The sequence below is a fragment of the Acomys russatus genome, chromosome 6 (genome assembly GCF_903995435.1).
Source record: "Acomys russatus chromosome 6, mAcoRus1.1, whole genome shotgun sequence".
Classification (NCBI taxonomy): Eukaryota; Metazoa; Chordata; class Mammalia; order Rodentia; family Muridae; genus Acomys; species Acomys russatus.
In genome coordinates, this window is record NC_067142.1 from 48,422,718 (window position 1) to 48,436,059 (window position 13,342).

At 41.7% G+C, this 13,342-nt stretch overlaps 1 protein-coding gene across 5 annotated transcripts in view; it reads left to right on the top strand.

Annotated features, from left to right (window-relative positions):
- Edem3 (ER degradation enhancing alpha-mannosidase like protein 3) overlaps positions 1–13,342 on the top strand; it is a 59,155-nt gene that overhangs the window by 12,798 nt on the left and 33,015 nt on the right. For all 5 annotated transcript variants that reach the window (XM_051147562.1, XM_051147564.1, XM_051147563.1 and 2 more), the window contains exons 3-6: positions 2,507–2,607; positions 3,508–3,547; positions 5,918–6,030; positions 7,464–7,617. In XM_051147562.1, coding sequence (XP_051003519.1) covers positions 2,507–2,607; positions 3,508–3,547; positions 5,918–6,030; positions 7,464–7,617 — 408 coding nt within the window. The remainder of the gene's footprint in view (positions 1–2,506; positions 2,608–3,507; positions 3,548–5,917; positions 6,031–7,463; positions 7,618–13,342) is intronic.

Here is a 13,342-nt window from a genome sequence, read left to right on the forward strand (position 1 = left end):
GGCCTGATGGTGGGAACTGATGCAGGGCGCAGAGGGGTGCTACTTATGGGCTTGCTCTCCCATGGCTTGCTCTCCCATGGCTTGCTTTCCCATGGCTTGCTCTCCCATGGCTTGCTCTCTCATGGCTTGCTCAGCCTGCTTTCTTACACACCCAGGTCTCCCTGCCCATGGGTGATAGCATCCCTAGTGAGCTGGGCTCACACATACCAATCATGAATCAGAAAGTGAACTGCGAACATGCCTAAAGCAAATCTTACAGACATTCTCAGTTGAGAATCCCTCATACCAAATGACTGGAGCTTGTGCCAGGTTGGCAAAAATGTACCAGAACAAACAGCAGGTGCTTTAACTGCTCTTCCATTTCACCATCCCCCAAAATCGAGACTTTTGACGAGGAGCTTTGAAGGTTCATAACGTTTGCACTGTGCTCTGGGAACACCCCAGAGTGCTTGCACGGGGAAGGCTTGCGCGGGGAGGCTTGCGTGGGGAGGCTTGCGCGGGGAGTTGACCCACACCATTCTTCTGTTCCTCCTTCCTCAGTTCCTTCATTCCTGAGTTTTGATTTTGGTGTTTGTCTTGGCTGCCTTAGATCCTCAGGAAGTTTCCTGGGTCTGAAAGTGTTGTAGGTATTCTGTGTCTCTGCTCGGTTGTCTCCTCCCTTACTTGACTTGGAGAACAGCTGAGCAGCCTGGAATGCTTGCGGCAGACATGTTTTCTTTCCTTCAGACACTTGAAGGCAGTTCTGCCGCCTTTCCGCATGCTGGGTATTTCTGTGGAAAGTTCCCAGGAGTAGTCTGATGCCTATGCTGTGTGTGGCTTGTTTATTACTCAGTTGCCATTCAGTTCTCAATTCCTAAAGTTGAGCAGAAATAGCCCACGTGTATGTCTGAGTCCCTGTGTGCAGCTTGTGCAGCTCGGGTACCTGAACTCCAGGTGCGTAATGTGTAGCAGAAGAAAAGTAGAGGCCAGGAATTCCAACACATGGCCTTTCTCAAAATTCCCTGGTGATTATGGGTAAAATTGAAAGCTGACAAAGCTAACATTTAGTATTTTTAATATTTAAAGTATTAAAAATGGAAAGTAAGGTGTCTGCTGTGTGTATGAAAAGTTTCCTGTAGGTGCTCGGCAGCGCTGCTCTCCTCAGATGCAGGATGAGCGCCTTCTCAGGCGGGTGTGTGTGTGTATGTATGTGTGTGTATGTGTGTGTGTATGTATGTGTGTGTATGTGTGTGTGTGCGCGCGCACACATGCTTTCTAATTCCAGATGAGAATCAAGCATTTGATACTTTGCTCTCTTAGTGTCATGAAGTATGTCTAGAATTTCCTTTGCAGGGTTACTTTCTCTGTGACATCTTTAGTCCCGTGTCATAACCAGTTTCTTAAGTTATGTTGCTAATTTGGCCAATGTTTCATATAATTGAGAAAGAATGGATTCTTTAAAAAGTAGACTTTAGAAGATTGACCTTTGGTGGAACAAATATCATTAAACATTAGAAACAAAGTAAATTCCAGATAGAGAAAACACTTAATTGTAGTGTGTGGATGTATGTGTGCATATGTGTGTGTGTGTGTGTGTGCATATGAATGATGTTTCTAGGGCCCACAGTAGCCTGCTGCAGCATTCCTGAAACCCAGAGACCATGAAGGAAGAAATGAATAGATTTACTTACATACTTAATTAAAGCTTGTAGTAAAAATGCTACAAACAGAACTAAAAAACTAAACAAGGAAAGGATAAAAGATATTTAATTGTGTATAACAAACCATGTTTATTGAGTCTCCTTTGGCAATAGAAGTACCTTGAAAAACTTTCTGGATGTAGGTCAGTCACTGAGGCCCTAGCTCTGCACACAAAACAATGCGTGTACATAGCTGTATGGGAACCTGGAATATCTCTGCCATTATCCACCACTAGGAGAAAGGACTGCATCCAGTAAGATCCACTGAGCAGATCTGAGTGTTCACGTCCCAGCTCTTATCTGAGCAGCATGCACTTGGAATCCCAGTTTTCAGACGGCTAAGGCAGAAGCATTGCCAGTAACGGGGTATAATAGTGAATCTATGTTTCAAAATGAAATATTATAAGTCATACACATACGTGCTTTTGACCTACTAACACATGAGTAAAATTAAAATGGCAGAATCTGGTTTTAATGGTGGAGAGTGAGAGTCAAAGAGGCAATCAGATTGTCAGGGTTTTTGTTGTTGTTTGCTTTTTGTTTTTTAAGACAGAGTTTCATTGTCCTTGAACTCACTCTGTAGACCAGGCTGGCCTCATAGAGATTTGCCTGCTTCTGCCTCCTGAATGCTGGGATTTAAAGGCATGCACCACCACTGCCCAGCTTAACAGTTTTTAAAAGAGATTTTAACATTTTTTCAAGCATGCATTAAATTTAAATTGTCTATAAATTGTATAGATAGTCCACCTTTTAAGTACCCATCCTATTCTCTAAATGATGTCTGTTCCTCTCACTTTCTTCAGTGACTTACTAAGATTTTTCTGTAGGAACATGCTTACCCAGCTGATGAACTCATGCCTTTAACCTGTAGAGGACGCGTCAGAGGCCAGGAGCCGAGCCGGGGTGACGTGGACGACGCCTTGGGGAAGTGAGTATGAGCACAAGGCACTTCAGAGTAGTCAATCCCTTCATGGTCACATTTCTGGGGCTTTCCCAACTTAAGTTCCTTTTTCATTTATTTGTTTATTGTGTGTGCATGTTTACAATTTGCATGTGGAAGTCAGAGGATAACTCGCAAGAGCTGGTTTTCTCCTTTCACCACGTGGATCCTAGGGATTGAAACACTTTGACCCATCGAGCCCTCTTACTAGCACAATTGACCAGGTTTTAAAGAATGTCTTAAAAAAGAAAGAAAAAGAAAACCTGCCTTAAGCTTTATATTAAGGTCCTTTATTCTTCCCTACTCTGAAAAAAAAAATAATGTAGCTTATTAAACTGGGTATAACTTTGAAAAAATATGTAACAGAGGCTGGAGAGATGGATCAGAGGTTAAGAGCACTGGCTGTTCTTCCAAAGGTCCTGAGTTCAATTCCCAGCAACCATGTTGTGGCTCATAACCATCTATAATGAGATGTGGTGCCCTCTTCTGCCCTGCAGGCACACATGTAGCCAGAACACTGTATATGTAATAAATAAATAAATCTTTAAAAGATACGTAATCTTTAAAATGTACATGAAGCCATCACCATGTTATAAGGTCACTGCATATGTAAGCATGTGTGTATGTATGTATGTATGATGTATGCATGCATGCATTATGTGGTATGTTTTGATGTATAACTACTAATTTATTTGTGTGGCTGGGATTGGGCCCTTCGCATTGAGCTTTAAAGTTTTATTTGTTTTTAAAGGAGCCAATGAGGTTTCTATGCATCTTCAGCAGTGCTTCAGATTGCTTGGTTGTTGTGTAGATCACATTGTAATGTAGATACATGGAAGAGCTGCTTATATGGTGTCATATATATATCTTGTTACACTTGTTTCTTAGGTTTTCCCTAACACTGATTGATTCTTTGGATACTCTTGTGGTAAGTTCCATTTTTCCTGGAGTTACGTATTTTATAAGTTTCCTGATATCCACACTCAAATATCATAAATGTACTCAGCATACTAGGTATGGAATAGAAGCCATAAGAATTTAAGATGTTGAAATCTTTGCTTCGTAATAAAAGCTTGGTCACGTTCTGTCAAGTTACTGCCAAATGCAATCATGTAGCAGAATGGATATACTCAAATGGTTTATCGAGATGTCTGCCTTACATGTCTCCCCTGCCTTGGGTGAGGAGGTTGACGCTTTTGAAAGAAGGTAATTTGGAAAAATGCTTTGCTGTTCTTGACCCATGGTGGTATGCCATATGATACTGACACTTATGCACAAACAAAAATTGTTTTTCCCAGCAGGCATTTTTGGCGTTTCCTTTCAACTCATACACTGTAGAGCTTGTGTTAATTCGTATTAAGTTTTAGAGTTGCTTGTGGTGGTGGAGGGGCAGCATTGTGTTCCAGATGCTGTGATTCTGAAGTACTGTCTTCTCGATGTTTTTACCATTAGACCTTGTGAAAACGGGCTTATTTAAGGGTTATCTTTAAGGATCAATCCTGTATTTTAAGTTATTCCAAGTGCTGATTAATACTAAAAATGAATCAAGATTTAAAACATTTTTCAAGTAGCAGAAAGCTTTCTGCTATTGTCTATATTTCCCTTGCTGCACATTTCTTAATTTTGGGACAGAAATCGCTCTGTGAGAGCAGCTCAGAGAGGGTGCCTCTAACATTCAGAGTATTGTTAAACCAAAGGAGTCAACAGCCAAAGGCAAACCCCTTCTACTGCATCTGGTCTCTAAATAAAATCTAATCATGTCTGTAATTTAGATGGAAAACCCAGGGCAGCTTTTGTTGTCTTGTTTTTGTTTTTAATTTTTTAAAGATTTATTTATTTATTTATTTATTATGTATACAGTATTCTGCCTACATATGTGCCAGCAAGCCAGATCTCGTTATAGATGGTTGTGAGCCACTATGTGCTTGACGGGAATTGAACTCAGGACCTTTGGAAGAGCAAACAGTTGCTCTTAACCGCTGAGCCATCTCTGCAGCCTCCAAGGCAGCTTTTGCAATGACAGTGACCCTTTTTTATGGAGCTCATTCCAAGAACTCACTGAGGTTTCAGTTGAGTCACAAGTCTAGACTTGCTTAATTAGAATAGTAATGGTATTAAACACTTGTATCAGGCACTCTGGTTAAAGTACTTTGCACACATGATCTCACTTAAGGAAGCACCACTATTTAAAGCGGGGTCTCCTATATTGATGAAGGAATATGCTCAGATATGGACGTAACTTGGCTTGACTCACAAGTGACTGAAGTGAGAGAACTAGAACTCAAATCAGGGCCTGTTCTTGACTGTAGTGTCACCCCACTTCCTTTGCCAGTGGGAGGTGCGTGGGATATGGGTGGCATCGGGTAAGGCTTAGGCTCAGTCAGGTGAAGACAGTACTTCTTCTGGAGTAGGCAGTGTCTCATTTTACATAGATACATATTTGTTTATTTTGTGTGTGTGTGTATGTGGGTGCATGTACCACACTGCACGGAGTGCAACTTGCAAGGGCTGGATTTCTCCTTCTATTGTATAGGTCTCAGGGATTGAATTCAGGCAGCGGGTTGCCAGCAGGTGCCTTTACCCACTGGGTAAGCCCAAGAGAGCCTGGCTTCTAAGATGGTCCTTGCTGAGCAGGATGGCTGTTTACTTTGTTCTGACATAGAAGCCAAGTCCCTGCAGAGCAGCACACTTCATGCAGCTCTAACTACAGGTCACGGGCGATAGATGCGTCTGGACCCACATGAACAGCATTTGAAGTAGAAGACCTGAAGGGAGAAAAGGTTCTCTATATCCCTGCCTGTCATCTGCTGAAGTATAAAGAAGAATCTTCTCACCTGAGTCACTTGGTTTCATGACTTTGTATTTTAGAATATGTTATAAGCTTTACAGGCTTGGCCTTCCTAATCCAAAATCTAAAATACTGGAAATCTGTAACATTTTGAGTGGTGCCAACAAGGTATTTAAAACCTAAACATTTCAGGTTTTGAAGCACTTTGGACTTTAGATTTGGGCTTAGAGATGTGTCAACCTGTGCTATAAACCCAGTCTGAATCCCTTCCATGGGTATTTTAAAGCCCTGAAAGTATGTCAGTGTGTAAAGATGTTCTTTTGTCTGCACTTAACTTTTCAGTTTTGAACATCCCATTTTTATAATATACCTAAGGGATATTTTATTTTGTATGCCTCATCTTTCTGACTCTTAAAGTATGCTAAAATTGATTCTAGTATCTAATTCTAAGTATAGTTTTTTTCTTGACTTGAAAGAAAAGAATTTTATCTCATTCCTTTCTTCCCCTAGGTATTAAACAAAACTAAGGAATTTGAAGATGCAGTGAGAAAAGTTTTAAGAGATGTTAACTTAGATAATGATGTAGTTGTGTCAGTCTTTGAAACAAACATCAGAGTTCTTGGGTAAGTGCACAACACTAAGGACGTAATGATAACACCGGAAAAGCTTCTGGCTGATTGTTTCTTGAATGTTGTAAAGACGTTTCTTACACCTGAAATATAAAATTTGGGGTTGTTGGAGAGATGGCTCAACAGTTAAGAGCACCAGCTGCTCTTGCAGAAGACCCAGGTGGAATTCCCAGCTCCCACATGGCTGCTCACAATCACTGAAAGTCTAGTTCCAGGGGATCCCATCCCCTCTTCTGGCCTCCAAGGGCGCTGCATGCACATGGTGGACAGGCAGACAGACATTCATCAGCCACCCAAACACCCATACACATTTAAAAAAAAAAATGGAATCCAGGCATGGTGGCTCAGACTTGTGATTCTGACCCTTAGAAAGTTACGGCAGGAGGATTGTAAGAGGTTCAAAACCAGCCTGGCCACACAGTAAGTCCCATACCCATACCAGCCCAAGCTAGAATGAGCCTTTCTCAAAAACAAAACCAAACTGTAAGTAGGCCATGGTAACAGCTTATTATAGTGTAACAGACACAACAGTCTTTGGAAAGAGATTCACGCCACAGGTGATCCAAGTGTGAGCAGGAGTTGTAGGTTCACTGTATTTTTCCCTTAGTCAGGTCAGGGGTTTCCAGAAGTCTACATAGTTAGCCAGCATTAGCCAGAAGCATCTGCAGAGAGGCCACATGAGACTCAGTGTACAGGCTTGCTCTCACACAGTAAGACTACCCTTGACCGCTAGCTAAAGTGTGAGATAAAATTAATTCATTTCAGTATGAGGTAGTTTATGTTTGATAGCTTGGGTAGTCCTCTGTCCCGTCTCCTTGTCAAAGTGAGCTACTCTTCAATGAAATGTAACAAGCCTGACATAGCTTCTTAGAGATTATTAATCCTTTAATGAGGACTAATTTTTAACTAACATTTAATTTTTAAATGTTATAATAAGAGGCAGAGATTTTCAGGGTGATAAAACTTTAAATTCATTTTTAAACATTTATCTTGTTTGTTAAAATACATGTGATATCCACGGTGTCCTTTGGTTTAAGAAAAAGTAAGATACTTAAGAATGTCAAGTATTTGTTTATTTGTTATGTGCGGGAGTAGCCCGTAGGACAGTGTGTAGGAAGGAACAAGTTCTGTACTTGTAGTAAGTGGAGTTTGAACTCTAGTCTGCAGCCTTGGTAGCAAGTCCCTTTACCTACTGAGCCTTCTTGCCAGCCCCTAATATTTTTATTTGTTTGTTGGTTTTAATATGTTAGCTATGTGATTATAATAGCTTGTCACAAAATGAGTAGTCAGTAAAAAAGAATTAAATTGTTCTGTAGCCTTTCTTATGTTCGCAAATTGTTGAGAACAATTGCTCACACCTTCTTAGGTAGTAGCTTGTGAATATCTTTAGTTAAATTGCAGGCAATGTTTTGTCTCTATGATCCTAGGGGTCTTTTGGGTGGACACTCGCTTGCAATCATGCTGAAAGAGAAAGGTGAATACATGCAGTGGTATAACGATGAACTTCTCCAAATGGCAAAGCAGCTGGGTTACAAACTCTTACCCGCTTTCAACACTACCAGCGGCCTTCCCTATCCCAGGGTAAGTCACTGCGAACAAGTAGTTCATTGACACTTCCTTTGCTGTTAACAGAATGAGTTCCTGTGATCAGAGTTGTTTCTCACCCACATGAGCCTCAAAGAAGATGCGTCAAAGCTGACAGCAAATTTGTTTTGACATTTCTGCTAAGTCACATTTGAGCAATGTGAAAATTTGTGCAAGCTTTCTTCGGCCTCAGTGTGTCAGGCTAGATAATGTTGCAGAAGAGGAGCCTGCCAAACTGCAGTGTGGGCCAGAGTTGTTGGTGCTGAGATGAGGCAGACGCTGTGAGAGTAGGAAGGTGTTACTCTCCAAGGGGAGGATGAGGCGGAAGTGGAGCTGCTGGTGAGGAATGCATTCAGAGATTCAGGAGCAAACATCGCTCAGTGGGCAGTGTGATAAAATCATAAGAAAAAGGCTCCAGAAGGGGAGTGTCTAGGTGTGATGCCTTGCAGGGTGTTGTGGGGCAGACCAGTGGGGGAAGGAGGCTACAGTGTGGGTTGCTTGCTGCCCTGGGTTCCTGCTTTGCTGGCATTAGAGCTCTGAGACCCAGTATTCGCTATTGTTTTGTCCTCCAAGAATATTTTATATTTAAAACAGGAGAAAGAAGCCACTGAGGGTGGAGTGAGCTCTCCCGTTCTTTATTAACACTATTTCTCTCCCATTTGTCTAAGTCAGACTTGAGGTCTGTCACTTTCCTTTTTGATTTTGCTGCTGTGCTATTAAAGCCAACTTGAGAGTTGGAGAGATGGCTCAGCCATTAAAGGCTAGGCTTACAACCAAAAATAAAGCCAATTTAATTTCATTCATTAACTACTGTATCTTAATGTGGTTATTCTTTCCTCAGGCTTATTATTCAGAACACTTGGGAAAATACTGTGACTAAAACAGTTGATATTGAATTGCTTTCAAAACGTTAACATTCTCCCTGCCCCATTGGCTGGGAGATTGTTATAGCTCAGCAGTAGACTTCCTAGTGTTCTCTCATAGTCCTTAGTTACCTTTCTATTGTCCTGAGAAGACACCATGGCCAAGGTAACATGAAAGGAAGGGGTTAGTTAGGCTGATGGTTTCGAAGGGTTAGAGTCCATTACAGGTGAGGGAAGGCAGGACAGCAGGAACAGCTGAGACCTCCCATCCCAAACTGCAAGCAGGCAGCAGAGAGCACATTGGTAGGAGGATTTTAAATCTTCTAAGCTCAGCCCTGCAACACACCTTTCCATCCAAAACAGCACATAGTGCTCTCACAGCAAGGCCACACCTCCTAATCCTTCCCAAATAATTCCCCAACTGGGGACTAAGCATTCAAACATAAGCCAATGGGGCCATTCTCATTCAAACTAATATACCCCTGTAACCCAGAGAAATGACCTTTCTATCCACAACAGTAAGTAGTGCTCTCACAACTGCCTAGGGATTTCTGTACTACATGCTTTTAGGCCTACCATCTCTACTGCATACTATAACTTCTCTGAAAGTTAAAGTTAGGCAAGGCTGATTTATTAAGTCATTGTTGACTGGGTAGGTGTTAAGCAGCTTGATACAGGTAGGTGCTTCCCAAACCAGAGGTCACACCCATCATTTCCCCACCAGTTCAGTGCATCATGACTGGTGCTTTTTCTCTAATGAAATATTAGAATTAAATCCCATATTATTTAACTTTTCAGTTTGGGTAGTTTTTTCTTTTTTTCTTCTATATGTGCATGTTATATGTACTTGTTAGTGTGAGTATATACACATATGTGTCAGTGTGTGTGTGTGTGTGTGTTGGGGGTGAGGATGGGTATAGAGACCCGAGGTAGTCGGCTGTCTGTTTTCAATCTTAGGTTTTTGAGCTAGGGTCTCACTGATGTGGGAGCTCGTTGGGTCCTCCATGCTGGCTCACTAATGAGCTTTAGGGCTTCTTCTGGGTCCCACAGTACAGGGGTTATAGAGCATGCAGCCAGCCTCAGACAAGGACGTGTGCCTAGGCGGCAGCACCATACTGAGACATCTCCCTGGCTCCAGCTTTACCGTTTAAATAGCTTTTCTGTCAACAGACAATCTTACATACATCTTATTACATTGTTCTGAATTTTATTTTAAATTTTTCGGATGAATTACTAGAAGAAAGAAGTATGGAATGCTTTTTAAGACGTTGAGTACTCACTTGCTGCCAAAAAGATACTTTGATATTCCCTCGATGACAGGGTGTGTGATTCCAACACTGTTCAGTATCATTCTTTCCTCAGTATTGTGAGGGGGGACACTGCAGTCATTTTAAATGAGAATGTCTTAGCTTGCTAGTATGTTTGCATTGTTAACTGGTCATTTTCCCTTAGTTTATTAAAATAGATGTGAAACTATTTAAAGCAGTATATATACGTTTGAATTTACTTTTAGTATTTTTAGTTGTTTTACTTCCATTTATGTTTTTTAACTTAAAAAAATTATGTGTGTGGGTGTTTTGCCTGCATGTGTGTATGTGTTACCTGCCTGTTGATGCTCACAGAGCCTAGAAGAGGGCATTGGATTATCTGGAACTGGAATTTCAGATAGCTGAGAGGCACCATGTGGATGCTGGGAAACCAGCCTGGGTCTTCTGGAAGAGCAGCCAGTGTTCCATCTCTTAAGCCCCTAGCTTTTTTTAAGAGCGCTCAATCGAGTGCATGCATGCATGTGTGTGTTGTGTGTGTGTGCGCACATGCACGCACATGCCTGCGTTTACCTGTGGGTATGTGCATCAGTGCAAGTGTCCACAGAGACCAGAGAAGGTGTCGTTGGATCCCATGGAGCTAGAGTTAGGGGCTTGTGAGCCACCTGATGTGGGTGCTTGGAATTGACCTTGGATTTTCTCAAGAGCAATTGGAGCTCTTAACCATCTCTGTTAGCCCTAGTTTTTGTTTTAAATAGAGTTTTAGAATTTGAGGAGTCTAGCATCTCTCTTTCTCTCTCTGTATGTATATGTGTATGTACATGTTGGTGTCTGTGTGTGTTGTGCATGTGTGTATGTGTACGGCAGCTCAACACTGGGTGTCTTCCTTAGTGGGCCACAGTAATTTTTTGAGACGTAGTCTCCTATTGAGCCTGAAGCTCTAGGAATCTGTCTCTGCCTCGCTAGCACGGGGGCTGCAGGCACACACTGCCAAACCTGGGTTTTTTTGCATGAGTAGCGGTTGAACTCGAGCCCTAATGCTTGTTCTCTAAGCACTTTACCAACAGGCCCGTCTCCCTAGCACCTCCTGATTTCCATGCTGCTGTAACACGGGAGGCAGGCAGTACATTGAAGCAGAAGGTGCTGCAAGTATTAGTGTAATCCAAGAGACTTGTTATTTTTCTATCCCTGCTTTGTCAAGAGAGTTTGAAATGATGATTTTAGAAGAGGTCTAGCTCCCTCCCTTCCTGATGCACACTTATTGATCAGTTACTTTGGTTCATGAAAATGATATGATCAGTTTCTCTTGCATTTCATGATACTTGATACACTCTGCGTTAGTGGCTCTAAGTCGGAAGAATTTGCTAGACAGAAATACGTTTGTATGATTTATTGGTCTTCACTCCCTTTTCTTTTTGTGGGGCCTTTTGCATGCTAGGCAAGTGCTGTACCCTGGCTGCATCCCAGCCTAGAATTTCTTAAATTTTTTTAACCATCTCATACATGTATATAAGGAAGTTTTATCATTTTCATCTGTTACCTTTTTTCCTCCTCCATCTCTTCTGCTGAAATACGTCTTTTTCTCAACAAATGAGACTTGCCCTGTTACTTTCATGATTTTCTAGTGTGTGTGTCTCACTGGGATTAACTAGGGTTGCTGCTGTGAGCATGGATGGGAGGTTGTTTATTGGAGCATGAACAACTTACCCCTCCCCTCCCTAAGACGACATGGTGATGGTCCCGTCTTGTACTGTACTTGTACTTCTGTGAGTTCCTGAGTGCAGTGGCTATTAAAACCTCACATTAGAAGCCAGGCGGTGGCGGCGCACGCCTTTAACCCCAGCACTTGGGAGGCAGAGGCAGGCGGATTTCTGTGAGTTCAAGGCCAATCTGGTCTACAAAGAGAGTTCCAGGACAGCCAGGACTACACAGAGACACCTTGTCCCGAAAAACCAACAAAAGCAAAACAAAACAACTCACATAGAAACTTTATCCATACTTTGAAATATCATTTCTTCAAAGCTGATTAAATATATTCAATGCTAATTCTCAGATCTTATTGTTTGACTATGACTTGGATTTTATCATCTTTTTCTTAATTTTTTTGAGAATTTCACACATGAGTGTTCTATTTACATTATTTCCACCTCTCCTTCTGCCCTCTGCAGCACCTTTCATGCCCCTACTCCCTCTCAAACTCATGAGCTTTTAAATTATTTTTACGCCTGTGCACGCGCGCGCGTGTACACACACACACACACACACACACTCTCTCTCTCTCTCTCTCTCTCTCTCTCTCTCTCTCTCTCTCTCTGTTGAGTCCAGTGTTTTTTTTTTTGTTTTTGTTTTTGTTTTTTCTCAATGTTTTTTTATTAGATCTGACCACTTGGATTGAATAACCTCCCTTGGCAGCTGTTACTTTTCTGTAGTTTGTGAGATGTTCCTATCTATGTTGGAATGTCAGTAGATATGTGGGTCTTGGTTAAGTAACTGCATTTTTGAGATTTCATAAGTGTAGCTCCCCTGTTATATATAGAAGACACTATCTCACAGCGGATTTCCCTGTCTTCTGGCTCTTACAATCTTTCTGCCCCTTCTTCCATGATGTTCTTGAACCTTAGGTGTAGGGTTATGTCGTAGGTGTGGGCACCCCACGGTCGGTTGTTCTCTGCGTTGTGACCAGCTGTGGCTCCCTGTAATGGCCTCCAGCTGCTGCAGAAGAAGCTTCTTTGAAGAGAGAGAGAGTGATGCTTATCCGTGGGGTAGGATAGCATTTAGAATGCTTTAGGGAGTGTCACTGGTTAGGAAAGTGACAGTAATAGGTTCTTTTTTACTGTCCATGGCCTGATTAGCCATCTTTCTTAATTTGCAGTTACTCTCCCAACCCAGTGATATTTTATCAGCTCAATTTTAGTATTATTTTGTCAGTTCCTCTTTCTTTGCAGTTATTTGTGACTTTCATTATTATTAATTGTTTATTTTTATATCTAGCCTAATTATTCTGTCTGGATTTTAAGCTCATTAAAGGCAAAGGTCTATTTCTTTATATCTTACCGTAATATCTACTATATAATACAATAGTTCTCAACCTGTGGGTTGTGACCCCTGGTGGGTTGAACAACCTTTTTATAGGGATTGCATATCAGATACTTACATTACAGTTCATGGCAGTAGCAAAGTTATAGTTATGAAATAGTAACTAAAATAGTTTTATGGTTGTGTGTTAGCACAACATGAGGAGCTGTATTAAAGGACTGCAGCGTTAGGAAGGCTGAGAACCACTGTCATAATAGATATTAAGTATTGATCAGGACACTGGAGGTAGGGAGTGACTGTCCTCAGTGATGTAGCCACTGGTGAGTTCCCATGCTCCAGAGGATAGCCTCATATCCATGTGGGCAGCCCCGGCTAAACTCAGTGAGTCACAGGAAAAAAAATAAAAATGATAGCGCCTGGTGAATAAAGGCTCCTGCCATCAAGCTCGACGACCTGAGTTCGAGCCTCAGGCCCACTTAGTAGGAGAGAGAGAGAACTGACTTCCCATGTTGTCTTGTGATCGACACATGCATAATTGGCATGCTGTACCTCCTCCAC